The sequence below is a fragment of the Ictalurus punctatus genome, chromosome 28 (assembly GCF_001660625.3).
Source record: "Ictalurus punctatus breed USDA103 chromosome 28, Coco_2.0, whole genome shotgun sequence".
In the NCBI taxonomy this organism is placed as follows: Eukaryota; Metazoa; Chordata; class Actinopteri; order Siluriformes; family Ictaluridae; genus Ictalurus; species Ictalurus punctatus.
This window is the reverse complement of record NC_030443.2, coordinates 1,289,255-1,317,089: the sequence shown is the minus strand read 5'-3', so window position 1 is coordinate 1,317,089 and position 27,835 is coordinate 1,289,255. Positions and strand designations below refer to the sequence as shown.

At 42.8% G+C, this 27,835-nt stretch overlaps 2 protein-coding genes across 9 annotated transcripts in view; both read right to left on the bottom strand.

The window, feature by feature from the left end:
- Positions 1 to 15,996, bottom strand: part of LOC108262359 (globoside alpha-1,3-N-acetylgalactosaminyltransferase 1) — an 88,908-nt gene extending 72,912 nt beyond the window's left edge. The window contains exons 1-8 of one of the 5 annotated variants that reach the window (XM_053676862.1): positions 15,869 to 15,996; positions 13,726 to 13,761; positions 13,302 to 13,328; positions 11,002 to 11,052; positions 10,843 to 10,887; positions 8,530 to 8,562; positions 8,271 to 8,405; positions 7,034 to 7,907 (exon numbers count right to left, since the gene is read on the bottom strand). In XM_053676862.1, the coding sequence (XP_053532837.1) occupies positions 7,217 to 7,907; positions 8,271 to 8,405; positions 8,530 to 8,562; positions 10,843 to 10,887; positions 11,002 to 11,052; positions 13,302 to 13,328; positions 13,726 to 13,761; positions 15,869 to 15,930 (1,080 nt within the window). In that variant the 5' untranslated portion in view covers positions 15,931 to 15,996 and the 3' untranslated portion in view covers positions 7,034 to 7,216. Of the gene's footprint in view, positions 1 to 7,033; positions 7,908 to 8,270; positions 8,406 to 8,529; positions 8,563 to 10,842; positions 10,888 to 11,001; positions 11,053 to 13,301; positions 13,329 to 13,725; positions 13,762 to 13,965; positions 14,022 to 15,868 lie in introns of those variants that run through there. The other 4 variants (XM_053676863.1, XM_053676869.1, XM_053676866.1 and 1 more) reach the window with 4 other exon arrangements.
- Positions 15,997 to 18,644: 2,648 nt separating this feature from the next.
- On the bottom strand, positions 18,645 to 24,113 carry LOC128628757 (globoside alpha-1,3-N-acetylgalactosaminyltransferase 1). Of its 4 annotated transcripts, XM_053676857.1 has the most exons (7): positions 23,947 to 24,113; positions 21,439 to 21,474; positions 21,003 to 21,029; positions 20,789 to 20,833; positions 20,194 to 20,226; positions 19,912 to 20,046; positions 18,645 to 19,580 (listed from the first exon to the last, which is right to left on the bottom strand). In XM_053676857.1, exons 1-7 carry the CDS (start codon positions 24,003 to 24,005, stop codon positions 18,890 to 18,892), a joined length of 1,026 nt encoding a protein of 341 aa, XP_053532832.1. In that variant the 5' UTR covers positions 24,006 to 24,113; the 3' UTR covers positions 18,645 to 18,889. The 4 variants fall into 4 exon arrangements, with proteins under 4 accessions (XP_053532832.1, XP_053532834.1, XP_053532833.1 ...); XM_053676859.1 differs by having other exon boundaries at positions 20,460 to 20,833; positions 21,003 to 21,474; positions 23,947 to 24,056; XM_053676858.1 differs by having other exon boundaries at positions 20,460 to 21,029; positions 23,947 to 24,013.
- Positions 24,114 to 27,835: the final 3,722 nt, after the last annotated feature.

Here is a 27,835-nt window from a genome sequence, read left to right as displayed (position 1 = left end):
ATCCTTAAACTGATGTAAGTACTTGATAACTTAGCTGTGTTTAACTTTTTGGAAAATTAGAAACAACTATTGGTGAGCCAGCCAGGAGTGGGTTAAGGCCGGTAGTCTGATCTCCTTTCCTGGGACTTCACCGCTCCATAGGCAGCAGGCAGGCCGTATAGGGAAAAGATACAGCAGACACCTGTTTATTCAAAGCTCTGCCTTAGTTACTCTGCTGCCCGGAGAGGAAAGCCCCAGAGAGGGAGGAAGGATGGAGTTGGCCTCCAAAAAGAACCTGGATGAATGACTGGGTGTTTAAAAATTGAAGTGAGCCAAAAGTGAGTATGAGATGAGGCCTCACAAACCCCAGATACTGGCCACGTGAGGTGGCAACTGCTTGGTGGGGACCCCTGATACCGCTGGAGTGAGTCCAGGTCTGCTTAGAGGGGTATACATTTACATTTACATTTATTCACTTAGCAGACGCTTTTATCCAAAGCGACTTACAAATGAGAAAAATATAAGCAAAGCGATATATCAAGCAGAGAACAATACAAGTAGTGCTACCATACAAGATCCATTAATTGAGTTCCAGAGGAAGCAAAGTGCACAGAGGTGTAAGTGCATTTTTTATTTATTTTTTTAATTATTATTATTATGAGTTGGTTAGGTGTTCACGGAAGAGGTGGGTCTTTAGCTGTTTTTTGAAGATGGTGAGAGATTCTGCAGTCCAGATTGAGATTGGAAGTGCATTCCACCACTGAGGAACAGTTAGTGTGAAGGTTCTGGAAAAGGACTTTGCGCCACGCTGAGTGGGAACTACTAAACGTCGGTCGCTAATCGATCGCAGATTGCGACAGGGAACATAGGCCTTCAGGAGAGAGTTGAGGTAGGAGGGTTCTGTTCCTGACAAGGTCTTGTAGGTGAGCATCAAGGCCTTGAACTTGATGCGGGCAGCTACAGAAAGCCAGTGGAGGAGATGAAGAGGGGTGTGACATGGGTTCTCTTGGGCTGGTTGAAGACAAGGCGCGCTGCAGCATTCTGAATCATCTGAAGGGATTTGATGGAGCTCGCTGGGAGGCTTGAAAGCAGTGAGTTGCAGAGTATAAAATCCTGGGCCCAGGTCTGGGTATAACGGCTCAAGGGTAAGGACCGACTAAGAGAAGCATACCCGGTGAGTGTGTGATATTGCATTCGGCTAATTTCATATGTACAAAACAAGTGTCGTAAAAGGGTAAATATTGGTGTCAAAGTGTAAATGAATATAAATGTGTGTGTGTGTATATATATATATATATATATATATATATATATATATATATATATATATATATATATATATATGTGTGTGTGTGTACTGTGAGTGATAGTGTGTGTGCATGCGCAAAAAGGCGAGTGTGTGTGTGTGACTTTATAAATAGACGTGGTTGTGAGTGTGTGTAAGAAAGAGGAAATGAAACCATTCATGAAGAAAGAGCAGAGTTGAGCTGAATTGAACTGTAAACTAATAATAGGATAACTGTATGAATAACAAGTGATAAGAGAATAAATGCATAAGGAATAACTGACAATAAAAATAACTGTATTAATAAACAAATTATAATAATATAATTGTATAAGGAATAACGGATAATGAAATAACTGCATAGGTAATAATTAATAAGTATAACTATTAAGTATACTTACTGTATAAGTAATAAACATAAACTGATATAACATATGGCCTGGGAGAAGATGACAAAAAACACACGCATAAATACATTTGTACAAAGGTAAGATGGCGGCTGGAAAAGCGGAAGTAAATGCAATAGAGATTATTATTGAAAAGCACAAAGAAAATAGAAAAGACATTAAACATTATTGCAAAAATGGGGAAGAGAAAAAACAAATACAAAAAAACGAGAGGAGTGTTGAAATGGCCCATCGTAGGGACTTATGATGAGCAACTATGTATGAAATTAAGGAAAGACGTGTAGTGTGGGATGAGCAAAAAAAAGAGGGAAGAAGGCATGGACAAAGCTAGGGGAAAAAAAGAAAATAATATATAAGGAAATAAAGAAAGAAGTACTGGAATGGTTTGAAGGAGAGGGAAGAGAAAGAGGAGCTGTAGAAAGAATAAGCAGAAAAGGCAAAGGAAGTGAATAATAACAAAGTTAAAGTAGGGCAAGAGAAAGGAAAAGAAAATGAGGTAAAGGGAACTGCACCACTATGTGAGAAACTATGGGAGCCGGGGCCACCACGCCCATATAACCCACAGTATTTTCCACAAGCAAAACCTAGATCGCACACCCAGACATCAAGAATATACATGATGTGGGCATGAGAGGAAGGGGAACATTCAATGGCTTCCAAAGACCTGTGGAAGGAAGACAGTAGTAAGAAGAAAATGCAGTAGATGATATGGCCGAGCAGGATTTCCCCAAAGGTGAAACTTTGCAGCTGAAGGATGCTGAGGATGTGGCTATCCAAATCACCTGAGGAGGAACTGGACTGGGTGGAGAGAGCAGAGAAAAGAGGTCAAATACTAAGACAAAGAGACCGGATTCCAATGCAGGAAAATCACAGAATGCACCCGCAATGCAGTCCCCTGTGCCCCCAGGAGTCCCTATGTACGGCCCATATAGGAGACCCAACCCAAACCAAAGTTGAAGAGGCCTAGAGAAACCAGAGGGGGAGCTGATGCAGTACGTCACCACACTGCACATGAAACAAGAACCAACAGTCACAGTGACGATCGGCGACAAGTTAAAAGCACCCTTTATGATCGACTTATGGAAAAAAATATGTGGAATGGAGACCATGGCTTAAATGCATACAGCCAGACTGCCATGAGACAGACACCCCTCTAGTCTGCACTGTGCCTTGAAGTATGACGAAGGGGGAGAAGACCAGGAATTTGCCCAGATGTGGGAAGAAATTGAGCAGGGACAGATGTTGGACATTAACATAATGGATATAGTGAGCAGCCCACAAGGACTAGCCGCCATGATAAAACTCCCAGGCAGAATCACCAACTGGTATCAGGGAGAAATCAAGGCTCCCCATGTCATTCTCATGGTTGTAGAAAACTTTGAACTGAAAGACCTAGGACCAATGGTAAGACAGGCAAATGGGGTTAGGGAATGGAAACTGACTGAAAATCCATACATGCATAGATTCACAGATGGACAATTCATACGCATCTCTGTGGTAGCAGTCGACCACACGGTGGCAACTAGTGTTAGTATATAGAGCTAGAGCTAGGTGGTAAAGGTTATCAGATGGCAATGGTAGAGACAAAAGAGAGATAGGAAGGTGAGGCACTTCTAGAGACAGTACTCATTGGTTAAGTCAGGGATGGTTAAGTCAGCAAGCTTGGCAAAAATAAAAGTTAAGGAACATGTGAGGCTGCCATGTCAGAGACAGTACCCACTATCAGTGCAGGCTAGAGAAAGAATAAAGCCAACGATATACGGTCTGAAAATGCAGTCCAAAGGTGCTCCTCCCGGAGCACCAAAACCCCCTCCAACGCGGGTCCTTGGCTCCTGTGTACCTGTGTAATCTGTCTCTCGATGCATCAGAAAACAGGGCGGCCTACGTCGGGGAGCAGACAGGTAGAGCACCTTCCTCAGTGGGACTGGAATGCTGGCCGACATCCTCAGCAGGACTGGAACGCTGGGCGATGTCCTCAGCAGGACTAGAACGCTGGGTGACATGCCCTGCGGGACTGGAACGCTGGGCGACGTCCTCTGCGGGGCTGGAGCTCGGAGGGACGTCCTCTGCGGGGCTGGAGCTCTGAGGGACGTGCTCTGCGGGGCTGGAGCTCGGAGGGACATCCTCTGTTGGGCTGAAGCTCAGAGGGACGTCCTCTGCGGGGCTGGACTGCGGGACAGCCTCCTTGGCAGGACCGGACAGCGGGACAGCCTCCTCGGCAGGACAGGACAGTGGCTCAGCCTCCTCGGCGGGACAGGACAGCGGGATAGCCAAATTGGCGGGACAGGACAGCGGGACAGCTTCCTCAGCGGGACAGGACAGCGGGACAGTTTCCTCGGCAGGACAGGACAGCGGGACAGCTTCCTCAGCGGGACAGGACAGCAGATCAGCTTCCTTGGCAGGACAGGACTACGGGACAGCTTCCTCGGCGGGACAGGACAGCAGGGCAGCTTTCTCGGTGGCAGAAACCTCCCCGCAGGTCTCTGGCTGGAGCTCCAAGGTCACCAAATTGACCTCAGGCTGGAGCTCCGAGGTTGCCAAGTTGACCTCGGGCTGGAGCTCTGGAGCTGAGACCTCCCCTCAGGTGTCTAGCTGGAGCTCCGAAGTCACCAAGTTGACCTCGGGCTGGAGCTCCGGAGCTGAGACCTCCCCATAGATCTCAAGCTGGGGCTCTGAGGTCGCCAGGTTAACCTCAGACGGGGGCCCAGAGGTCGCCTAGTTGACCTCGGGCTGGAGCTCCGGAGCTGAGGCCTCCCCATAGGTCTTGGGCGGGAGCTGTGAGGCCGCCAGGTTGACCTCAGATGTGGGCCCAGAGGTCACCAGGTTGACCTCGGGCTGGAGCTCTGCACAGGCTTTCCCGTGTAGGCGTTTATGCTCTAGGCAGCTGCTCTTGAAGCATTCCTTCGAACAGTAGAACGCTTCTTGGAGACCCAGTTTCTTACAGGTGGGACATTATAACCGAGTCTCCCTCCCGTAGCCCTCAGACATGCATCTCGGGGTCCTCTCCACCACGTCGACTGGAACCTGATGCGAAGCTGCATATTCAGGCATGTTCACCCACTTGGGAGCTGCGGAGTCTAGCATGTCCACCCGCTTGTAAAAAAGGTGGAAGGGCGGGTCAGGCTAGGGCTTTCCATTGACCTGCCACCCCAGCAGATCTAGACACGAAGATGTACTGGCTTGTAGAACTCTTCAACAAAAAGTTCCGCAAACTGGGTGACATCCTGGAGAGCGGGGGACCCAGCACGCAGGAGTTCCTCCGCCCAGTCCCTGGCCGGGCCGCAAAACCCGAACACCAAGAACCCGATCCACTGGCTCTTGGTAGGCTTGGGATATGCCAGACTGCAGAAATAAACCTGGCAACTGCAGAGGAATTCCAACAGGTAGCTCCCCAATCCCGCTGTCACTGGTGGGAGCTCGGCAGCAAACCTCTGCGGGAACTGCACGGACTGAAAATGCGGCCAGTAGTCCAAGCACTGTGGCATGGCATAAACACTCTTTACTATGGCATGGCATACCCTCTCTTAACTAGGCATAGTATAAACACTCCTAACTCTCCATCTCTCTCTCTCTCTTTGTGGTCTCACCATCACGGCACTCCTTTCACCTCCTCCGTTCTGTCTTTTAGCTGTCTTTGACTGTCTTTTAGTTTTACGTTCATTAGAACATAAACGAATGAAAGACTTTATTCTTTATTCATTGATTAGAACATTTTTTTTTATTTCTTCCTCCCTTCATGTGTGGTCTCTCTCTGTCCCACCCACTTTTTTGCAACAACCACAAACAGTCCCCTCCAAATGTATTGGAACAACGAGGCCAATTCTATTGCTTTCGCTATACAGCAAAGACATTTGGGTTTCAGATCAAAAGACGAATATGAGACGGTAGATCAGACTTTCAGCTTTCGTTTCCTCATATTTAAATCTTGAGCAACTGAGAACAAGACACCTTTTGGTTTCAACCCCACCCATTTTGTCAAGTGGGGAAAAATATTGAAACAAGTGACTGACCGGTGTTTCGTGCGGCCCAGGTGTGTCCTGTTCAATTCATTGTTTAAAGAATTAATAGCTCTGAATGTCTGCTCTCGATTTGAGCCCTGGGTTTCGAGTTCTTCCGCCTTCTTCCAACCGTAGTGTGCCACGTCTTTGGGGAGGTCGCTATGTGCCCTGGGGCATCGTGATGCCGGAACAGATTCTGGCCATTTATTCACAGTGGAGGGAAACTGTAATCCTACTAGGATAACTCCTGCAAGCAAATCATGCGTGAAACGGGCGTTTCTCTTCAAGTCCTCAAAAACAGAACAAACGCAGTTGTTATGTTACTGAGATACAGGACCGTGTAAACTCGTCTGTCCTGAAGACTCGAGTCTCACACAAGATCTGTAACCATAAACGGTTCAAAAGTCCTTCATTAATACATTTTTAATATTTGTAATCGTTCACAGATCGTGGTGGTATAACAGGAATAGTATCGCCGACAGACGAACTGAAGAACTATACCCAAAACACTCTTTTAAAGTTTGTTTTAATTCTTTGTTTATTTATATAATAGATTAATTATTACTAGTAGTAAAAGGTGCTTTCACTTTCACAGCACACAATCATCATTTTCAATAAAACAACAGTAACCTTTTATTTGTGATTTATTTGCTTTTCTGTTAGAACCTTACAACAACATGTGAACTCACTCTCCGTGTGCTGAAAAATAAATGTCCCTCCTCCCATCCCTGTATAACAGGGCAAACTGTTTTTACTTTGTCATCGTCTATATTTAGCTTTTCTCTGGTTTGCCAAATACATGTCAGTAAGTGGATTATCTATACTAAAATGCCCCTAGTTGTAAATATGTGAGTGCGTGGTGCCCTGCGATGGACTGGTGTCCCATCCAGGGTGTATTCCTGCCCCGTATCCAGTGTTCCCGGGATAGGCTTTGGATCCACACGACCTAAATCAGAATTAATCGCTTATTGAAGATGTAATGTCGACACTCTTGCAGAGGTTTTTCGATAGTAAGGGATTCTGATCGCATGCTGCAAAGCCTAAACATGTCACATAAAAACAGGAAGGTCTTTGGCAATATTGTTTTTTTGGATAATGTTAACGACACCATTTTCTTTTTGTGAAACGGTCAGTGGACGTCAACAACGTGTGCTGAGTGTTTCAGGTCTGTAAAGAGTGATGTACATTGTTCCACAAGAACAATCATATTCAAATGAGGTAGATAAAAGAGAATGTATATTTAAGAAGGGCAACTACTGCACCATGGTTCCTGTACTGAAGTTTGAAGACATGGAGTTAGATTTCCTTTAAGAATTGTCTTTATTGCATTTGTGTAACTTACAAACTTAATTAAGACCTAAAAATCGAGGAAAACACAATTTATTAATATAATCATCAACATGTCTTATAATGTAGGGTAACCAAACATTTCCTGATGGAAGACCTTGGTGTAGTCTGTGGTTGAAACCTTCGAGATGATGGTGATTGAGTTAGTGGCGTTAGTTCATTTATCTTTCCTGAGAGAACCCATTACAGTACAGTGTGCTTTAAGGGTTGGGTCGGATGTCGGCATAATTCTTGACCACCTGAGAGAAACGCACCACTTTCAAGTAGCTGGGTTTCCCTTTTGTGTCGTCCCACAGGTATTCAGGTGAGAGCGCCTTGCTGGGCTTATTGTACAGGAAGTACTTGTTCAGGTGAGACTCCTCCTGCCATGCCGCTTCAATGTGATTGGCTCGGTCCACATCCAGCTGCATGCGGCACGTCTTCGCCAGCTTGTGCACTTTGTCGAGGCGTCCTCCGATCACGGCCCCTCCGTAGTAGTAGTCTCCTTCTTCTAAAGGTATGAAGGCCTGAGATTCAGGACGCCGCTCGTACGTGAAATGTTCCCGAGATTTTCCAAAAAACCAGGCATGCAGCACGCCGACAAGGTCGCCCAGAGACTCCGCCCCCCAGTGAGCGTAGAATTTGGAGTCGACGTCGAGACTGAATATGTAGTCTGCCTTGTCGGTGAGTTCCTTCTCAATGAGCTTCTCGATCATCTCCATCCTGCGCAGTGAGATTTCCTGCCAGCGGTTCGAGGTTTCTGTTTTTATCACGGTCAACTGACGCCCTTCCCCCAGCGTTACCGCGGGAACCTCGTCCGGACGATCTGTAAACAGGTAATAACGCACTCGGTAGCCCACCATGAAGTGCTGCTCTGCAGATTCTAGGAAGTCCTTCAGGAAGCGTACGTACCTGCAGGAACATATTCAGTTAGTCATTAAAGGGATTCATTACCGAGGTTTTTGATGGAACTAAAGTGCTATTTGCCCTCTTCTGCATACTGACAGACGCCCATGATTGATTAGTGCTGCTGTTATTGACACGGTAAAGACATGATGCCCCTCCCACCCTGAGAACATGGCCAATTTTGCTCCCTTGGCACCAGGACATGGATAGCTGTGGCATATTTGCAAACAGTTTTCTGTCGCACCACTTAGGTACCTATTTGGTGTCATCACTGTTAGAGCCTCGCTGGCAAATGTGTTTAAATTTTTTAACATTTTATCACAAACCATTACCCACAATGCTTTGTGCATGTCAAGTGTCAAGACCTACTTCCCCAGAGCGAAGACGGTGACTGCCACGGTGATGTTCTGTTGTTTGTAGATGTTGTCAATCACCGTCAAATCATATGTACCCTCCCACACAATTGGAGCTAACCACGGGGTCATTGTGGAGACATCCGGCCGACTGACAACACACACACTCTTTAACTTTCACTTAATTTACAGTATATTGGTAGGTACGGACAGGTGACAAATTAAAGGAAAAAAGCTGAGGTCTGTTCTGTTGTTATGCGCACATGTTTACTCACCTATTACTCACACTGGGCTGAGCGCATGCAATCCTAGTAGGAAAGTAGTGAAGTAAATATTATTATTATTATTATTATTATTATTATTATTATTATTATTAATTTGTACCACAGCAATGTTGAATTGTCGAATGTGATTTGTTGGTGTTTAAACCCAGCCACTGGCTCCATGCGTGCACAGGACCAGTGCTGGTCCCAAGCCAGGATAAATGGGGAGGGTTACGTCAGGAAGGGCATCCGGCATAAAAAAACCCTAGCCAAAACAACATGTGAATCAACTTTAAAAACTCCATACTGGATCGGTCGAGGCCCGGGATAACAACAACCGACATCGGCACTGTTGCCCAACATGTGCCGACGGAAAATGTGCTACTGCTGGACTAAGAAAGAACAAAGGAGCTTCACAGACAACACGCAAACGCAGCGACAGAGGAGGGAAACACATTAAGCTGAAGCGCAAACGCTATAGGACCCACTATGCAAAAGTGAAGGTCGGGTCCCTCAACGTTGGCACAAAGAAGCAAAGAAAGCCGTGGCAAAGGCGAAGCAAGATGCCTACGATGAACTGTACAGATAAATAGAAGGTGGAGGAGGGGAATGGGAACTGTATCATTTAGCACGCCAACGGAACCGTAGTGGGAAAGACGTGCAGATGGTGCACGCAATCAAAGATGAACACGGAAAGGTACTGACGAAGACTTTTGAGATCCAACAAAGATGGGAAGAATACCTCAAGCAGCTCCTGAATGAAAAGAACCAACATGGAAAAAGATACAAACAAGAACTGGAGAACAAAGAAGAAGCACCATCGATCGGCAAACAAGAAGTGCAAGTGGCAATGAAGAAAATGAAGCCCAACAAAGCTACGGGCCCAGATGAGATCCCTGTTGAAGCCTGGCAAGAGCTGAAACCCGGGGAAATCCGGGCAAGAGCACCATAGAAGCTCTGTTCGCCCTGCGGTTGCTCATGGAGAAACACAGAGAAGGGCAAAAAGAACTGCATTGCATATTCATGGGCCTGGAGAAAGCATATGATAAAGTCCCACGCGAAGAGGTTTGGTGCGCCTTGCACCAGTCAGGTGTGCCAGCAAAATATGTCAGAGCAGTTAAAGACATGTATACTGACAGTAAGACCAAAGTCTAAAGCACTGTGGGAACCACAGACAGCTTTGATGTTAAAGTTGGACTCCACCAGGGGTCAGCCTTAAGTCCATTTCTGTTTATCACCCTCATGGACAGGCTGACCGATGGACTCCGGCAAGAACCACCATGGACGATGATGTATGCCGATGACATTGTACTATGCACCGAGAGCAAACGCCAAGCTGAAACAGCACTGGAAAGCTGGAGAGCCGTGCTCAAAAAGGGGGGACTGAAAATTAACAGCAAGAAGACCAAATACATGTGCATTGGTGATCCATGACTGATTAAAGTTCAATGATGGACAAGAAATTGAACAAGCATATAACTTCTGCTACCTTGGATCTATTGTGGAGAAAAATGGAACGACCTGACAAGAGGTCAACCACAGGATCCAAAGCAGGTTGGGCCAGCTGGAGAAGAACTACTAGAGTCATGTGTGACAAAAGAGTGCCGGCTAAAATTAAAGGAACCATCTACAACAAAGTGGTGCAACCAGCCATGCTGTATGGTCTGGAAACAGTGGCTACCACAAAAAGACTTACTGCTGCTCTGGAAGTAGCAGAGATGCGAATGCTCAGATTTTCATTAGGCCACACTAGGCTAGACAAAATCCAAAATGAGCAAATCAGGAAAACGGCACAAGTCACGCGCTTCATGGACAAAGCAAGAGAAGAGCGACTGAGATGGTTTGGGCACGTAAAAAGAAGAGGGGTAGAGCATGTCACACGAAGAATGCTCGGAATGAAAACCCCAGAAAAATGGAAGCGCGGAAAACCGCTACAGAACTACATGGCCCAAATAAGCATAGACTTAAAAGAGGCCAGGGTGTCGCTGGAAGACACCCACGACAGAGACATATGGACAAAATTGATTCGCTGTGGCAACATCTGAACTAGGGAAAAGCCGAAATGAAAAGAGAGAGAGATTTGTTGGTGTTTATATTAATGTGCTCATTCTAATCCGGACTTGTTTCTATAGTAACAGCCCATTTGTAAGGATGTGTATGGTGGACAAGCCACATAAACTGATTCAAAAATGTGTGTAATCTTTGGCATGGTGAAGTAAGACATGTAATGTCCCACAGCATCTCAGCAACCAGCGTGTCAAAGAAGAGGAGACACATGTGTGTGTATGTGTGTGTGTGTGTGTGTGTGTGTGTGTGTGTTCTCACCCCGCAGGAAAGATTAGGTCCGTATTACCCTGCTTTTCTTCTTCCCTGAAAGATGAGCAGATACAGACTTATTGCATGTGTGTATAGAGACAGGCAAATAGAGGAATGTGTGTGTGTGTGTGTGTGTGTGTGTGTGTGTGTGTGTGTGTGTGTTCTCACCTCAGAGGAAAGATTAGGTCCGTATTACCATTACCATGCTTTTTTTCTTCCCTGAAAGATGAGCAGGTACAGATTTACTGCATGTGTGTATGTGTGTGTGTGTATATTAGTCACAATACACACAGACAGACAAGGAGAGGAAAGGGTGTAAAGTTGCGTGGGAGTAATTCATAGCTGAAACATCCACACTGGGTATTTTCCCCTTAACCCCCAACAAACATTGTCCATGTAATTCTCTGAGAGTTGAAAAAAGCTTTTCACTACAATGACTTTGTTACTGAACTGGATTTTCTTTCACCAATACCTCCGTGCTGTATTCAAGCTCGGCAACTTAACTCCAGAAATGATGTCAGTAATTCTGTAGGAAAGTTATATTCAGAGTTGTCACACACACGCTTAAGTTGATTTTCTAAATGCTCATACAAATTATACAAATCAGATTTTTCTTGAGTGGAAGTGTTCAAACTGTTTAGATTTTTCTCTTTTCTTCTTTCAATAGCATCTATACCACCGCCTATAAACCCAAACACCTTTAAACCCACAACAACAACAAAAACTGGCATAGTAAATGGAGACTTCTTGGCTGTCAAATGTAAACAATGCAACGCGACGGTATAAAAATTTCACATAAAACAAACAAACAAAAAAAAGACTAATTGAATATATATGAATGAATAAAATAGCACTTGATTCAACAAACACAGACTACAACTGAGGATGATATCGTTTTCTATTATGTTTTTAATGAGCTATTTTGAGCTCTTAGTGTGCACTTTTACCAGCCCTGCGATCTACAATGTGACGTTTGGTGCATGTCTCCCCCTTGTGGCTCTTGTTTCTATAACAGTCAGGGTTTTGTTTATAATTGTGTTTTATCAAATATTCCATTTCATGTAGTGTGCTATAAAGCTGTTTTTGAATGTAAAAAAAAATAAAAATCTAAGCGCACGACAAACGTACTGATTGAGTCGCAAATGAAGGAACCGATTCTGAACAGCTGAAACGAGTCGTTAGTAATTCCAGACTTTACTTCCTGTATTAACCTACTTAAGGTTTGTAAGAAAAAGCCCCGCCTCTCGTCTTCATCACCTGCTCGCTGGGACATCTGACCAATCAGAGCAGAGTATGCTCTCTGAAAAGAGGAGTTTAGAATGAATCGTTAAGAATCGGATCATTTAAGGAGTTGTTTGTGACATTTGGGGAAAAGGTAATGCTGCAGTTTAAATTATGAGCACGTTAAAGTGTTTTTAACCTCGGATGCGTGTAAATCTACTGTATGAGACCTCAAACAAAATTAGGCACGTTTCTAAACCATAATATGTGATGGTTTTAATAGTTTCATTGTAGGTCAGTGGAATTTGTTATGAAACCAGTATACTCATTATATATATAGTCTTCTTAAAGAACTTCTTAGCAGTGGTTCAGTAACTACAGTGACCCTGACAGGAACGCTGTGTAGTCACAAGACTTCAGATATTTCACTTCATGGAGCTGATCAGTGAAATATCATCTCATCTTACAAGGAAGGCGTGCATCAACACTTTATTCCCACCATTTCTGATAAGCGGGTAGTTTCTGAACGTCCCCTGGCTGATTTACAAACAAAGATTCAAGACTCCATCTCTTCACCAAGCCCTGATTGAGCACTAAATTCTTCAATGTCTCTTCCAGGAATTTTAGCTTAATGGTATTCTTTGACATTGAGTTATCTGCACCAGGCAAAAGAGATGAAAAACTGACTTTCAAAGTAAAACCTTGTATGCAAACATCTGAAAAGAAGTAGGCCCAGTTGTTGACACACAATGCTTATTGTGCTCAAGACGAAAATAAGTCCTCGTGTTTTTCGGAGAAGGACACTGAATCAACATCTCAATACCCAAAAAAAACTTACCACTTAACTAGCTAAAATGGAGAAGAAACTTGACTGCTATGTTATATCATTTCATACTGTATATTTTCTGGATAAATTACGATGCTTGTCGAGGGGAAAAAAAACATCTCAGAGACTGGAGGCATCTTGTTAGTTTATTTAGTGCATTAACATCCTGTAAAATAAAAAGGTCTTCATTTAAACAAACGAAGTAGGTTCAATCAACATCTAGCCTGCGGACAGAATAATTTATTTTCCATGTGAATTTGAGCCGTTTCGAATAGATACTGACAGATTATGTGTGAAAAACCTGTAACAAACCGGTTAAATTGGAAAACTAATAACCGCGGTGAATATAAACCTGAGCGGCTGCACCGTATAGACGTATAACGATAAAGGTAAACGTGTTTATAAGAGTTTGGGTACTCACACAGTCAGTCTGCACTCCCACACACCTCTGCAACACACAACATCACACGTGGGTCATCACACACTGATTATAAATTCATTCGTACACCTTGAGTAATTGCCTCATCCAGGTCAAGGTCACAGGGCAGAACGCATAAACGTCCGTACTCTCATTCACACGTAGGGGCAGTTCAGCATTGCCGAAACACAGATGGGTTTAAAGTAGATTAAGGTCATGGAGGTGCTCTTAATGCGTTTGTGAAAGTTTACTGCAGTTGCCATGTTTCAAAAGGTAAAAGCATTATAATTCATTTAGAGTACAATTAAGGAGTATGGACTCGGCTGATTTCCTAGAAATGAAACACACACACACACACACACACACACACACACAGCTGCTCACACTCACCTGTGTGAGTGGGTGTGAGTGAGTGTGTATTTCTTACCTGAACCAGGAGGATGTGTAGCTGAAGTAACTGACCCTGATGAATAAAACACACACACACACACACACACACACACACACACACACACACCAAGTTTATGATCCCGTGATAAATATGTGACACTACAGACTGATTTTTAAAAAGAATATCGACAAATAATGTCGCAAATCGTACAATTCTATAGAATCAGATACACTACAATCCAAATGTGGAGGTCTGTTACATTGTGAGTGAACTTACAGAAGTGTTGCTTTACAAAGACGTCTTTCATATGTCAACATGTGTGTTACTGGGTAAGAACTTTTAACCAGCTTCCTGCTGTTGTAAAAGTTCTGTTTAAGCTTTGATGTGGTTGGACAGGGTTTGCAGTAATCAGGTCTCGTCGTGTCTAGTCCAGCTGAACCCCATTATCAACCTCATTTGGGGAATTAATAACCAATGTGGGCAAATACATTTTCACACAGGCCCAGTTAGTATTGGATAACTTTTTTGTTTCAATAAATAACATTATCCTTTAAAACCTGTATTGTGTGTGTTTACTCAGGTCGCCTTTGTTTTATATCAGATTTTGTGTTCATTTCTGAAACGGTTTATTACGAGATCTACACAAAAACAGTAGAAATCAGGATTGAGCAAATACTTTTCCACAGCACTGTATGTATCTGTGCACTACGGAGCACACATTTCTAAATAAATATTTGTACGTTAAACTGCACCTGTGTAATATTTGCACCTTCTGTTCCTACATTGTAATTGTCTGGCGCTGAATGTGTAATTTGTATAGTTTGTGTTTGTTGCACTGTTTTCAGCATTGTTGCTGTGTTTGCTTTGTTTGTATTTGCATTGTCTTGTGTTATCTACACTTTATATGTATCTGATGTCCATCTGCTTGCACTCACGCTAAGTATATCATCCTTAACCGTTACGGGACAATAAGCATACTTAACAATCGCTCTCTCTCTCTCTCTCTCTCTCTCTCTCTCTCTCTCTCTCTCTCTCTCTCTCTCTCTTTCTGTTGAGCTACACATGATAGTCCTGAGAAGCCACTGATCCTGACCTTTCTGTCTATTGTTTAATTTTCATTGTTTTAGCATTTTAATTAAGTGATAATCATCATAATATTTAAGCCGTGCTGAATGCCTGTTTACCCCACAGTACATGTTATCAGCACATCTCTTCGTTTCGACATTGTTTTTGTAACGTTGAATGAAACGTTTGACATTTTTAATAGTCAGAAATAACAAAGGCCTGCATGATCATTGGCTATTAAAATACCACGTGTTCGATCCTGTCATGTACCATGTAGTCTATATGAAGTGATTTCAAGGACGAGGACGCTGTTGGTCAAGTACTAGGCTTAAGCCTAATTTATGTCAACTTATGTTTGTGAAATGAACTTAAAATGTTTCATTTGACCAACTGGGCTCTCTCTCTTTTTCAAGAAGCACATAACAATCTAAGAAACGAGGTCCTTGTCCGAACTGAAGAAACGCACCACATGCTGCGAGGACCTCCGCTGCCCATCCTGCAGTTCGGGTTCGTTTCCCCCAGCAAAGCCAGGCAAAGTCAAAACACGTTTAGAGAGCCATTTCAACCGTCAAGGTCTCCACAGAAGTAACGTTTGCAAACATTCTCTCGAGAAATGCAAATTGAGTTCTAATACGTCTATGTCTACCTGGAGAGTGAAGAACAACAGGACACTATTGAGTAAAGAAGGGAGAACATTCGTTTGGTAGGATGTGCTGCTACATACTTTACAGTCTGGGCTTTAAATATCTTAAAGGTCAGGAAACGTCACGTCGGTAACATGTCATTTCTTTCTATTCGGATTCTTTGCATCTCTCTCGATCCAAAAAATGTTTTCTCAGTTCAGACGGGCTTTATTGACACTGAAAGTTTACATGATAAATACCAATTTTTTCCAGATCTTTGAACAGCACACATGGCACTGTGTTATATTTATTTACTAGGCAGGACACGCTGTTGTAGTGTAAATCGTAGAATAAAGCTGTTAAAAAGTAACTGCCTAAAGTTGAAATCCCAGCACTCAACAACAATAATAATAATAATAATAATAATAATAATAATAGTAATAATAATAATAATAATAATAATAATAATAATAATAGCAATAATGACCTACCCGAGGAGTGTTAATACGGTGATAATAAGGAAAAACAGATATAAATTCTGTCCAGACCGCATTGTGACGTTTCTCTTATCCTCCACGAACCAAAGACGGCTAGAGACTTTGATTCAGTCCATCTTTAGAAGTGTGTGTGTGTGTGTGTGTGTGCGTGTGTGTGCGTGTAACACAAGGGCGTGGCCACTTTGCTGATGCAGGTTGGCAGATTTTACTCTTAAAGAACTGACACACTAACTCACTTACTTAATGACTCCTATCTTATTACATACTGTATTCTACACAGCGCGTTTATTAATTCAGCTCTGTGATTGTGATTGGTCAGAAGGTGTTGATTAATTTTCTAGAACAGCATCTCTGACACGAGCGCAGCTGCAAACCACAGCTTTATATTCATTCTGCAGTAGCAATTTATTCACAGAGACTTGTACAGAAGACACTCTACGTTAACAGATTAGAAAAATGTCATCATTGATGTGGTGATGTTTTCAGTAAGACGGGTGTGTGTGTGTGTGTGTGTGTGTGTGTGTGTGTGTGTGTGTGTGTGTGTGTGTGTGTGTGAAGGATGATTCTAGAGTTTAACCCCTGGGAGGCTCAGCCCCAGTGAGAATATATGTTGTGGAAATAATAAGGAAACAGAACACCTCTACAGCTGAATGAAAACGGGCATTATCACTTTTTATGCATATATGTGTGTGTGTGTGTGTGTGTGTGTGTGTGTGTGTGTGTGTATTGTTTCACGTTACATCGCTAAATGCAATACTACCTGATACTGCAGCATGTAAATGTACACCTCAAGTGGAGTTCCTCTTCTACTGGCAGACAGCTGTGACTGTCACATGCACTAAAGGGAAACTTCTCAGAATATTTACAATGGCCAGTTATGAGTAACCTTCCTCCTACAGGTCCTAATATTCTGACTTGATTAGCCCTCTCACCTGGAGCCTCGTCAAGCTTCTTTGTTTATCTCCATCTCTCTCTCTCTCTCTCTCTCTCTCTCTCTCTCTCTCTCTTTCTCTCTCTCTCTTTCTCTCTCTCTCTCCCTCTCTTTGTGCTCTCACCATCACGGCACTCCTTTCACCTCCTCCGTTCTGTCTTTTAGCTGTCTTTGTCTGTCTGTTAGTTTTACATTCATTAGAACATAAACGAATGAAAGACTTTATTCTTTATTCATTGATTAGAACATTTTTTTTTTATTTCTTCCTCCCTTCATGTGTGGTCTCTCTCTGTCCCACCCACTTTTTTGCAACAACCACAAACAGTCCCCTCCAAATGTATTGGAACAACGAGGCCAATTCTATTGCTTTCGCTATACAGCTAAGACATTTGGGTTTCAGATCAAAAGACGAATATGAGACGGTAGATCAGACTTTCAGCTTTTGTTTCGTCATATTTAAATCTTAAGCAACTTAGAACACGACACCTTTTCGTTTGAACCCCACCCATTTTGTCAAGTGGGAAAAATATTGAAACAAGTGACTGACCGGTGTTTCGTGCAGCCCAGGTGTGTCCTGTTCAATTCATTGTTTAAAGAATCAATAGCTCTGAATGTCTGCTCTCGATTTGAGCCCTGGGTTTCGAGTTCTTCCGCCTTCTTCCAACCGTAGTGTGCCACGTCTTTTGGGAGGTTGCTATGTGCACAGGGACATCGTGATGCTGGAACAGATTCTGGCCGTTTATTTACAGTGAAGGGAAACTGTAATCCTAACAGGATAAGTCCTGCAAGCAAATCATGCGTGAAACGGGCGTTTCTCTTCAAGTCCTCAAAAACAGAACAAACGCAGTTGTTATGTTACTGAGATACAGGACCGTGTAAACTCGTCTGTCCTGAAGACTCGAGTCTCACACAAGATCTGTAACCATAAACAGTTCAAAAGTCCTTCATTAATACATTTTTAATATTTGTAATCGTTCACAGATCGTGGTGGTGTAACAGGAATACTATCGCCGACAGACGAACTGAAGAACTATACCCAAAACACTCCATTTTAAAGTTTGTTTTAATTCTTTATTTATTTATATAATAGATTAATTATTACTAGTAGTAAAAGGTGCTTTCACTTTCACAGCACACAATCATCATTTTCAATAAAACAACAGTAACCTTTTATTTGTGATTTATTTGCTTTTCTGTGAGAACCTTACAACAACATGTGAACTCACTCTCCGTGTGCTGGAAAATAAATGTCCCTCCTCCCACCCCTGTATAACAGGGCAAACTGTTTTTACTTTGTCATTGTCTATATTTAGCTTTTCTCTGGTTTGCCAAATACATGTCAGTAAGTGGATTATCTACACTAAAATGCCCCTAGTTGTAAATATGTGAGTGCGTGGTGCCCTGCGATGGACTGGTGTCCCATCCAGGGTGTGTTCCTGCCCCGTATCCACTGTTCCCGGGATAAGCTTTGGATCCACGCGACCTCGATCAGAATGAATCGCTTATTGAAGATGTAATGTCGACACTCTTGCAGAGGTTTTTCGATAGTAAGGGATTCTGATCTCATGCTGCAAAGCCTAAACATGTCACATAAAAACAGGAAGGTCTTTGGCAATATTGTTTTTTTGGATAATGTTAATTACACCATTTTCTTTTTGTGAAACGGTCACTGGACGTCAACAACATGTGCTGAGTGTTTCAGGTCTGTAAAGAGTGATGTACATTGTTTCCACAAGAACAATCATATTCAAATGAGGTAGATAAAAGAGAATGTATATTTAAGAAGAGCAACTACTGCACCATGGTTCCTGTATTGAAGTTTGAAGACATGGAGTTAGATTCCCTTTAAGAATTGTCTTTATTGCATTTGTGTAACTTACAAACATAATTAGGACCTAAAAATCCAGGAAAACGCAATTTATTAATATAATCATCAACATGTCTTATAATGTAGGGTAACCAAACATTTCCTGATGGAAGACCTTGGTGTAGTCTGTGGTTGAAACCTGTGAGATGATGGTGATAGAGTTAGTGGCGTTAGTTCATTTATCTTTCCTGAGAAACCCATTACAGTACAGTGTGCTTTAAGGGTTGGGTCGGATGTCGGCGTAATTCTTGAGCACCTGAGAGGAACGCACCACTTTCATGTAGCTGGGTTTCCCTTTCTTGTCATCCCACAGGTATTCAGGTGAGAGCACCTTGCTGGGCTTATTGTACAGGAAGTACTTGTTCAGGTGAGACTCCTCCTGCCATGCCGCTTCAATGTGATTGGCTCGGTCCACATCCAGCTGCATGCGGCACGTCTTCGCCAGCTTGTGCACTTTGTCGAGGCGTCCTCCAATCACGGCCCCTCCGTAGTAGTAGTCTCCTTCTTGTAAAGGTATGAAGGCCTGAGATTCAGGACGCCGCTCGTACGTGAACTGTTTCCGAGATGTTCCGAAAAACCAGGCATGTAGCACGCCGACAAGGTCGCCCAGAGACTCCGCCCCCCAGTGAGCGTGGAATTTGGAGTCGACGTCGAGACTGAATATGTAGTCTGCCTTGTCTGTGAGTTCCTTCTCGATGAGCTTCTCGATTCTCTCCATCCTGCGCAGTGAGATTTCCTGCCAGCGGTTCGAGGTTGCTGTTTTTATCACGGTCAACTGACGCCCTTCCCCCAGCGTTACCGTGGGAACCTCGTCTGGATGATCTGTAAACAGGTAATAATGCACTCGGTAGCCCACCATGAAGTGCTGCTCTGCAGATTCTAGGAAGTCCTTCAGGAAGCGTACGTACCTGCAGGAACATATTCAGTTAGTCATAAAAGGGATTCATTACCGAGGTTTTTGATGGAACTAAAGTGCTATTTGCCCTCTTCTGCATACTGACAGACATGATGGAGACATGATGCCCCTCCCACCCAGAGAGCATGGCCAATTTTGCTCCCTTGGCACCAGGACATGGATAGCTGTGGCATATTTGCAAACAGTTTTCTGTCGCACCACTTAGGAGCCCGTTTAGTGTCATCACCGTTAGAGCCTCGCTGGCAAACGTGTTTAAATTTTTGAACATTTTATCACACACCATTACCCACAATGCTTTGTGCGTGTCAAGTGTCAAGACCTACTTCCCCAGAGCGAAGACGGTGACTGCCACGGTGATGTTCTGTTGTTTGTAGATGTTGTCAATCACCGTCAAATCATATGTACCCTCCCACACAATTGGAGCTAACCACGGGGTCATTGTGGAGACATCCGGCCGACTGACAACACACACACACACACACACACACACACACACACACTTTAGCTTTCACTTAATTTACAGTATACTGTAGGTACGGACAGGTGACAAATTAAAGGAAAAAAGCTGAGGTCTGTTCTGTTGTTATGCGCACACGTTTACTCACCTATTACTCACACTGGGCTGAGCGCATGCAATCCTAGTAGGAAAGTAGTGAAGCATATATAATTATTATTACTATTATTATTATTATTATTATTATTATTATTATTATTCCTTTATACCACAGCAATGTTGAATTGTCGAATAAGAGGAATAAAACATGAGGTTTATTGTAAAATGATCCACTTCAGGGTGGTAACTCGTGTTTTATTCCTTACGTAATGAATAGATTTTATTATTATAACACGTTTAACAATAAAGCAGCTTTACTGAAATCTGGATGCAGTTTCGAGTCTTAATGAGCGAGCCTGAGGCGACCGTGGTGAAGGAAAATCTCTCTGAGGAAAATCAGGAAAATCTTGAGATCGTCAGCAAGTGGGATTAACTCCAGCGTCAATCTTAATCGTAAAGACACATCGCTCTCAGTCAAAGGTGGAGGAAGTAGATCAGCGAGGTAATTCCAGAGAAGCCATATCAACCACAGCATCACAGTAACCAGCATGTCAAAGAAGAGGAGACGCACATGTTCAGCTCGACAGAGAGAGAGGCGTGTGTGTGTGTGTGTGTGAGTGTGTGTGTGTGTGTGTGTGTGTTCTCACCCTGTAGGAAAGATTAGGTCTGTATTACCATGTTTTTTTTCTTCCCTGAAAGATGAATAGACCAACAGTTGTTACCCATTCCTGTGTGAAAATCCTGTAACAAACCGGTTAAATTGTAAAACTAATAACCGCGGGGAATATAAACCTGAGCGGCTGCACCGTATAGACGTATAACGATAAAGGTAAACGTGTTTATAAGAGTTTGGGTACTCACACAGTCAGTCTGCACTCCCACACACCTCTGCAACACACAACATCACACGTGGGTCATCACACACTGATTATAAATTCATTCGTACACCTTGAGCCTCATCCAGGTCAAGGTCACAGGGCAGAACGCATAAACGTCCGTACTCTCATTCACACGTAGGGGCAGTTCAGCATTGTCGAAACACAGATGGGTTTAAAGTAGATTAAGGTCATGGAGGTGCTCTTAATGTGTTTGTGAAAGTTTACTGCAGTTGCCATGTTTCAAAAGGTAAAAGCATTATAATTCATTTAGAGTACAATTAAGGAGTACAGACCTGGAAATGGCTGATTTCCTAGAAATGAAACATACACAGACACACACACACACACACACACACACACACATACGGCTGCTCACACTCACCTGTGTGGGTGGGTATGAGTGAGTGTGTATTTCTCACCTGAACCAGGAGGATGTGTAGCTGAAGTAACTGATCCTGATGAATAAAACACACACACACACACACACACACACACACACATACACACACACACACCAAGTTTATGATCCCGTGATAAATATGTGACACTACAGACTGATTTTTAAAAAGAATATCGACAAATAATGTCGCAAATCGTACAATTCTATAGAATCAGATACACTACAATCCAAATGTGGAGGTCTGTTACATTGTGAGTGAAGTTACAGGAATGTTGCTTTACAAACACACACCCCCGCCCCCGCCCCCCCAACGTCGCACAAGTCGGTAATGAAAAACTACTGCCCCGCTACAACGCGCTTCATCACTGCCGTTTAATTCATTGCAATCTCTAGCCGTAACTCTCGATATAACATGTATAATATGTGATATGTTAGAGGAATTTTATTTTTAATAGTTATTTGTAAAGGTGGTTCACACTGGACGTCATGTTCACACTATGTACTACACTACACACATTAAAATCTCAAGATAAACAATGAAACAATGGTTGGAAAGGAAACCTGCACCCACCCGGCCCTTTCTGGATAAGATTGCCCACCCAGATTTAGAGACTGTTTCAACACAATGGCTTTGCGAGTTATTATGCTCACTTGCTATAGTCACAGTGGTGTCCCAAGCCTCTATTCCTAGCTTTATGTTTCATTCGTTTGATCTGGTTCGCTTCCTCGTTATTTGACTATTGCCTTGGTCTCTGCCATGTTTTTGACCACATTATTGTTTTATGATTTGGATTTGTCTGCCGATATCTCCTTCAATAAAACTCTTTCTGCATGTGCACCCGTCCTCAACCTCCTTACGTGACCGATAATAATATTGAGGGTAATGAAATAGTCTTAATGATCATGATGATAATAACAGAGATGGTAATGATGACAATAGTGCTAGAACTAATAATAATATGAACAATATATAATATAGACATGTATATGCATATATACGGATAAAAACACAAATGTATCAATATTTTCAAATGTTTTTATCCTTTCCCCTTCTTTCTTATAAGTTTGTGGAGATATGATTGGGAGAGTGCGTGGGTCCGGTTCCACGTGTTTGATTTAGATTAAAATGAATTAAAAATGGGTTCCAGATGTCATTAAATGTAAATATATTCTTCTTGTGGGTGAATGTTATTTTTTTCTAACGTGATGTATTCTGTAAGAAGGTTGACCCGCTGATTGATATGTATAGATATTTTTGATTTCCAGATTAACCGAATTATTTTCTTGGCAATATTTGGAGAGAGATGAGGAGTGGGTTTTTAGATTTGGTTGGAAGATTATCGACTTCTACGGCGTTACCGAGTAAACAAAGTGATGGTGATGGAGGGATTCTACAGCCCATGATAGTGGAAGGTTTATAAGTCACTACTATCCAATAGGAGTAAACTGGTCCATGTGGCATGGAAGTAATCGTCCGTGCTGCCCAAAGAGCATTGTGAACAGGTGTCTGTTTCGCTTAAACCCATTTTAAACTTTTTTTTTGGGTGATGTGGGTCCTATGAATAATCGTATACTGTATGAGTTATACATTTCGGTTGCTAGTCATAGAGAAAGTACTGTTACAGATTTCTTTCCAGAGTTCAGGGTTGGAGGAGACAGACAAATCATTTTCGCCTCTGATTATTGGTAGTGTTATAGTTACATCAGTATTTGATATCAGTTCATAGAGTTTAGAAAAAAGTAATATTGAAAGTTTGGTGCAACTAGGCCATCTTGTGATTTTGTCTTTTTTTAAACAAAAGATCAAAATGTTAAACAATGAAGACAATTTTTCCACAGCTCCTATTTACCAAGGGTGCCAATATTAGTGGAGGACACTGAAAGTTGTGACAGGATTCAATTTAACATGGGTGGTAACTAAGCAGACCTGAGTATTTAGCATCAAAAATACACTGGCGGTATGAAAAACAGAAAAACAGCCTCGCCTAACATCAGATCTCGCTCAGCCAGAGGGAAGGTAAGAAGATGACCGCTGCCCTCAAAATACAACATATTATTTTCCGCATGTAATAACATTTTATTGTATCACATTCTAACAGTTTTATCATCAGAATGAAGCCACTCGTGACAGAACTGCAGATTTTTTGTGGTAAACATCGACGATATCAGAAACAAACCAAAAAAATGATAAAAATGGATCGAATGGAAATCGCGTCACACACATCACAAAAATAAACTGAGAGAACTGTGGCTTGTATTCTACCAACTGAATACAAATCCATGAAAACAGTCCCTACAGGTGTGTTACAAACATGGCACTATATTATACTTATTTAATAGGCAGGGGACGCTGTTGTAGTCCTCTGGAATAAACCTTTAAAAAGTAACTGCCTAAAGCTGAAATATCAGCGCTAAGTGTAACAACAACCCAACAACAACAACAACAACAATAATAATGATAATAGTAGTAGTAATAATAATAATAATAATAATAATAATAATAATAATAATAATAATAAAGACATACCCGAGGAGTGAACCGGTGATAATAAGGAAAAACAGATATAAATTGTGTAAAAAACGCATTGTGACGTTTCTCCTGTCCTCCACGTACCAAAGACTGTCCTACGGTGCGATTTCCGCGCGCACAGGCGCGCGTGTGCCTGTGTGCTTGTGTGTGTGCGCGTTTCTGTGTGTGTGTGTGTGTGTGTGTGTGTGCGCGCGTGTGTGATAAAACGGATGTGGAAGCGGAAAGCAAGTGCAGATTTGATCATACAAAGTCAACAAACATAAAACATGGTCTTATACATGAAGCACAATTCGAGGACAAAACACGGAACTTGAGTCAAGGCATGAAATAAACAGGACACGAACACACGACCGCTTAGCATCAAGGTAGTCAGCACAAACATAACCGCACACTTGTTTAGTGAAAGGCATATACAATACTCAGACTTCGCTGGCTGGTTAACGTAAATAATACTGTGCGATGTGTGCAGCAACACAAGGGGTTTACATAACAAACGCGGGGGGCGCTTTCGAGCGGGCAGTGGAGTAGGTCGGGTTTTAGTTTGAGCTCCCGTCGAACTTCTGGGGTTTTTTTAAGTTAATAATTGTTTTTCATAGTTAAATGCTAGCAAACCCTGTTTCGAACATAGTTTCTTAAGTTATATGTACATATATTTGCGTGAAGATGGCGGCAAATTTGCGGAAATATAAATTCACAGAGTCGACCAAATCTAGCCCCTGCCCCGGCAGAACAGCCAAGAGATGGACGCTGAAAACTTGAAGACGGCTATCCTGCTTTCACTAAGGGCCGACATTGCTGCGGTGATCAAAACTGAGCTGAAAAGTGCACTTGCTGAAGGTTTCGACTTTCTTACGAACGAGTTGCAAGCGGTGAAAGTGGAAATAAAAAACAATACGGCCGCAATTCACTCCGAAATCGACCAGATGAAAGCTACAGTTAAAGAGGTGCAAGGTGGGCTAACGACCTGGTTGGTTGAAGTGGCAGTTTTACAGACTACGTTGAGTGACCTGGCAGTAGAGGTGACTGGACTCAGAAATAAGTGTGAGGACATGGGGGGGAGACTGAGGAGATGTAACATCAGAATTCTCGGGGTGGCGGAAGCAAATGGATCCAGCTCTACAACATCAGTCTCAGAACTACTGAGAGAAATACTACAGCTGGATAGAGATGTGCTTGTGGCCCGCTCTCATAGAAGCCTGGGTCCTGTGAGGAAGGATGGGAAACCACGCGTCATCATAGCCAAACTCCACTACTACCAGGACTGCATTGAGGTACTGAGCCAGGCGTGCTCTCGAGCCCCGCTCCGTCTTAACAGTGAATCTTTTCCGATTTATACCACGAGTGTCGCTAAGGCCAGGGCGGCCTTCAATGAGGTCAGGAAATTGCTCCGAAACTGGCAGGGAGTTTGGTATGGCATCCTGTTCCCAGCCCATCTCCGTATTACGTTCAACGGAGAGGAAAAGAAGTTCATAGATGCAAGCAAAGCGATGAGCTACGTCAGGAAGTTGGGGTTACGGGGAGGATGTGCCAGACTTTGTAATTTATTGTGTTTAATTTGCCAGACATCTGTGTTGTGGCCCATCTGCTGTCATTCTAGGTTCCCTGTAGAGCCCAGATATCTAACCTTTTTTTTCTCTCATGACGGACTTCAGTATTCACAGAGGGTCGGATGGTAGTATGGTTAATTTCGTGAGCTGGAATGTTAAGGCACTTAATCATCCTTTAAAGCCAAAGAAGGTATTTACACATCTGAAACAGCCATCTCTGAAATATATGACGAGCAGGGCTCAAAATGTACAGATAGTCATAAAATTAACTCCAGTTTTCAAGCTTTTTTTATGTCACTATATAGCTCCGGCCCATCTGTAGACCCTTCTGTATTGGAAGACTTTTTTAAGACCCTGCATGTTCCATCCTTAGATCCAGGGGAGGCCGCAGGGGTGGAGGAGGACCTCTCGGTTGGGGAGATAGCATCAGCGAATGACTCTGTGCAAAGCGGCAAGTCCCCAGGACCGGATGGTTATCCAACCAATTTCTATAAAAAGTTTTCAAGTCAACTCTCCCCTTTGTTATTGTCGGTTTTCAAGGAGTCATTCTCCTTGAGAACCCTGCCATCTACTATGCGTGAAGCGGTTATCTCCTTACTCCTTAAGAAAGACAAGAGCCCTCTCGAGTGCAGCTCTTACCGTCCAAGTTCTTTACTAAATACCGATGTTAAAATCCTTACTAACCCTTTGGCACGTCACTTGGAGGGGGTTTTTCCATCCATTATATCGCCGGACCAAACAGGTTTTATTAGGAATCGTTACTCTTTTTTCAACATCAGACTCCTTTTCAATATCCTTTATAGCCCCTCTCCACCTGGTACCCCAGAAGTAGTGCTTTCACTTGACGCTGAAAAGGCATTTGACCAGTTGGAGTGAAGCTATCTTTTCAGCGCACTGGAGAGGTTTAGATTTGGTCCTAGGTTCATATCATTGGTCAAGCTTCTATATATACGACTCCGAGGACTGCTTCGTACTAATAATAATTTGTCCACCTACTTCGAGCTCCAGCGGGGTACAAGACAGGGATGTCATCTGTCGCCACTGCTATTTGCCATTGTAATAGAGCCACTTGCTGTGGCGCTAAGACAGAATACTGACATTAGGGGGATCCAGCGTGCGGGAACCGAGCATAAAGTTTCTCTGTATGTGGACGATATGGTATTATTCATTTCACAGCCCCTTGAGAGTCTCCCTAAACTAATTGTCCTACCCGAGGCTTTTGGCAGAATATCGGGCTATAAGGTCAATATTCAAAAAAGTGAACTGATGCCTGTTGGTGAGGGGGCAGGCCAGGTACCCCTAGACTCATTCCCTTTCAAAATTAGTCTAAAGAAATTCAAGTATCTCGGGGTGTGGGTTACACATAGTTATAAGGATCTATACCTAGCTAATTATCAGCCCGTTATCTAATCTGAAGCAAGATATTGAGCGGTGGGACCCACTGCCTCTCTCCCTGGGGGGCAGAATCAATTCTATAAAGATGAATGTGCTGCCTAAATTTTTATATGTTTTCCAGTGTTTCCCAATGCGAGATTTCACCGGGAGCAAATCCAGTGTTGATAAGATCGGGGTGATGTGGTCGTATCTTCTGGTATTAGTTAGGAGTCTAGCAGCTGCATTCTGGACTAACTGGAGTTTATGTTCCTACTGGAACATCCAGACAGTAAGACATTACAGTAATCTAGTCTAGAGGTGATGAAAGCATGAACTAAAATTTCTGCATCATGTAGTGACAATATATTTCTTATATTAGCAATATTTCTGAGATGAAAGAAGTCTATCCTAGTAATATTATCTACATGAGCATGAAATGATAGACTGGAGTCAATAATCACACCAAGGTCTTTTACTGCTGCACATGATGAAACAGAAAGAACATCCAAAGTTACTGTGAGATCAGAAAGATTACTTCTAGCTTCACTCGCTTTAAGTAAGAGTAAGTTAATAAGCATCCACCGTCTAATGTCTTTTACACATTCCTCGACTTTATTAAGCTGCTGTGGGTCGTTTGGCTACAGAAAACTTTGTGTATTCTCTCACAGCTTCAAGAAGTTGAGGGGTAGCATTGCTGTAATTCTGGACAGGTTCCTTGTCTCCGACGATCCTCAAAAATGTATCTCTCCTAGATGGGAACAAATGTAAAATATTACTATGAGTTACAGCCTCTCAAGGATTCCTACACAATCATTTGTCGATTTCTTTTTGTGAATTGTTTGGTGTTTTTTGACCTGTCATAATTTATTTGAACAATAGGATACATGTCCACGTATCCATTCTCCTTTTCTTCTAGTAAATACACTGCAAAATGCTAAATGATTCCCAGGCAGGAAAGGAGAAAA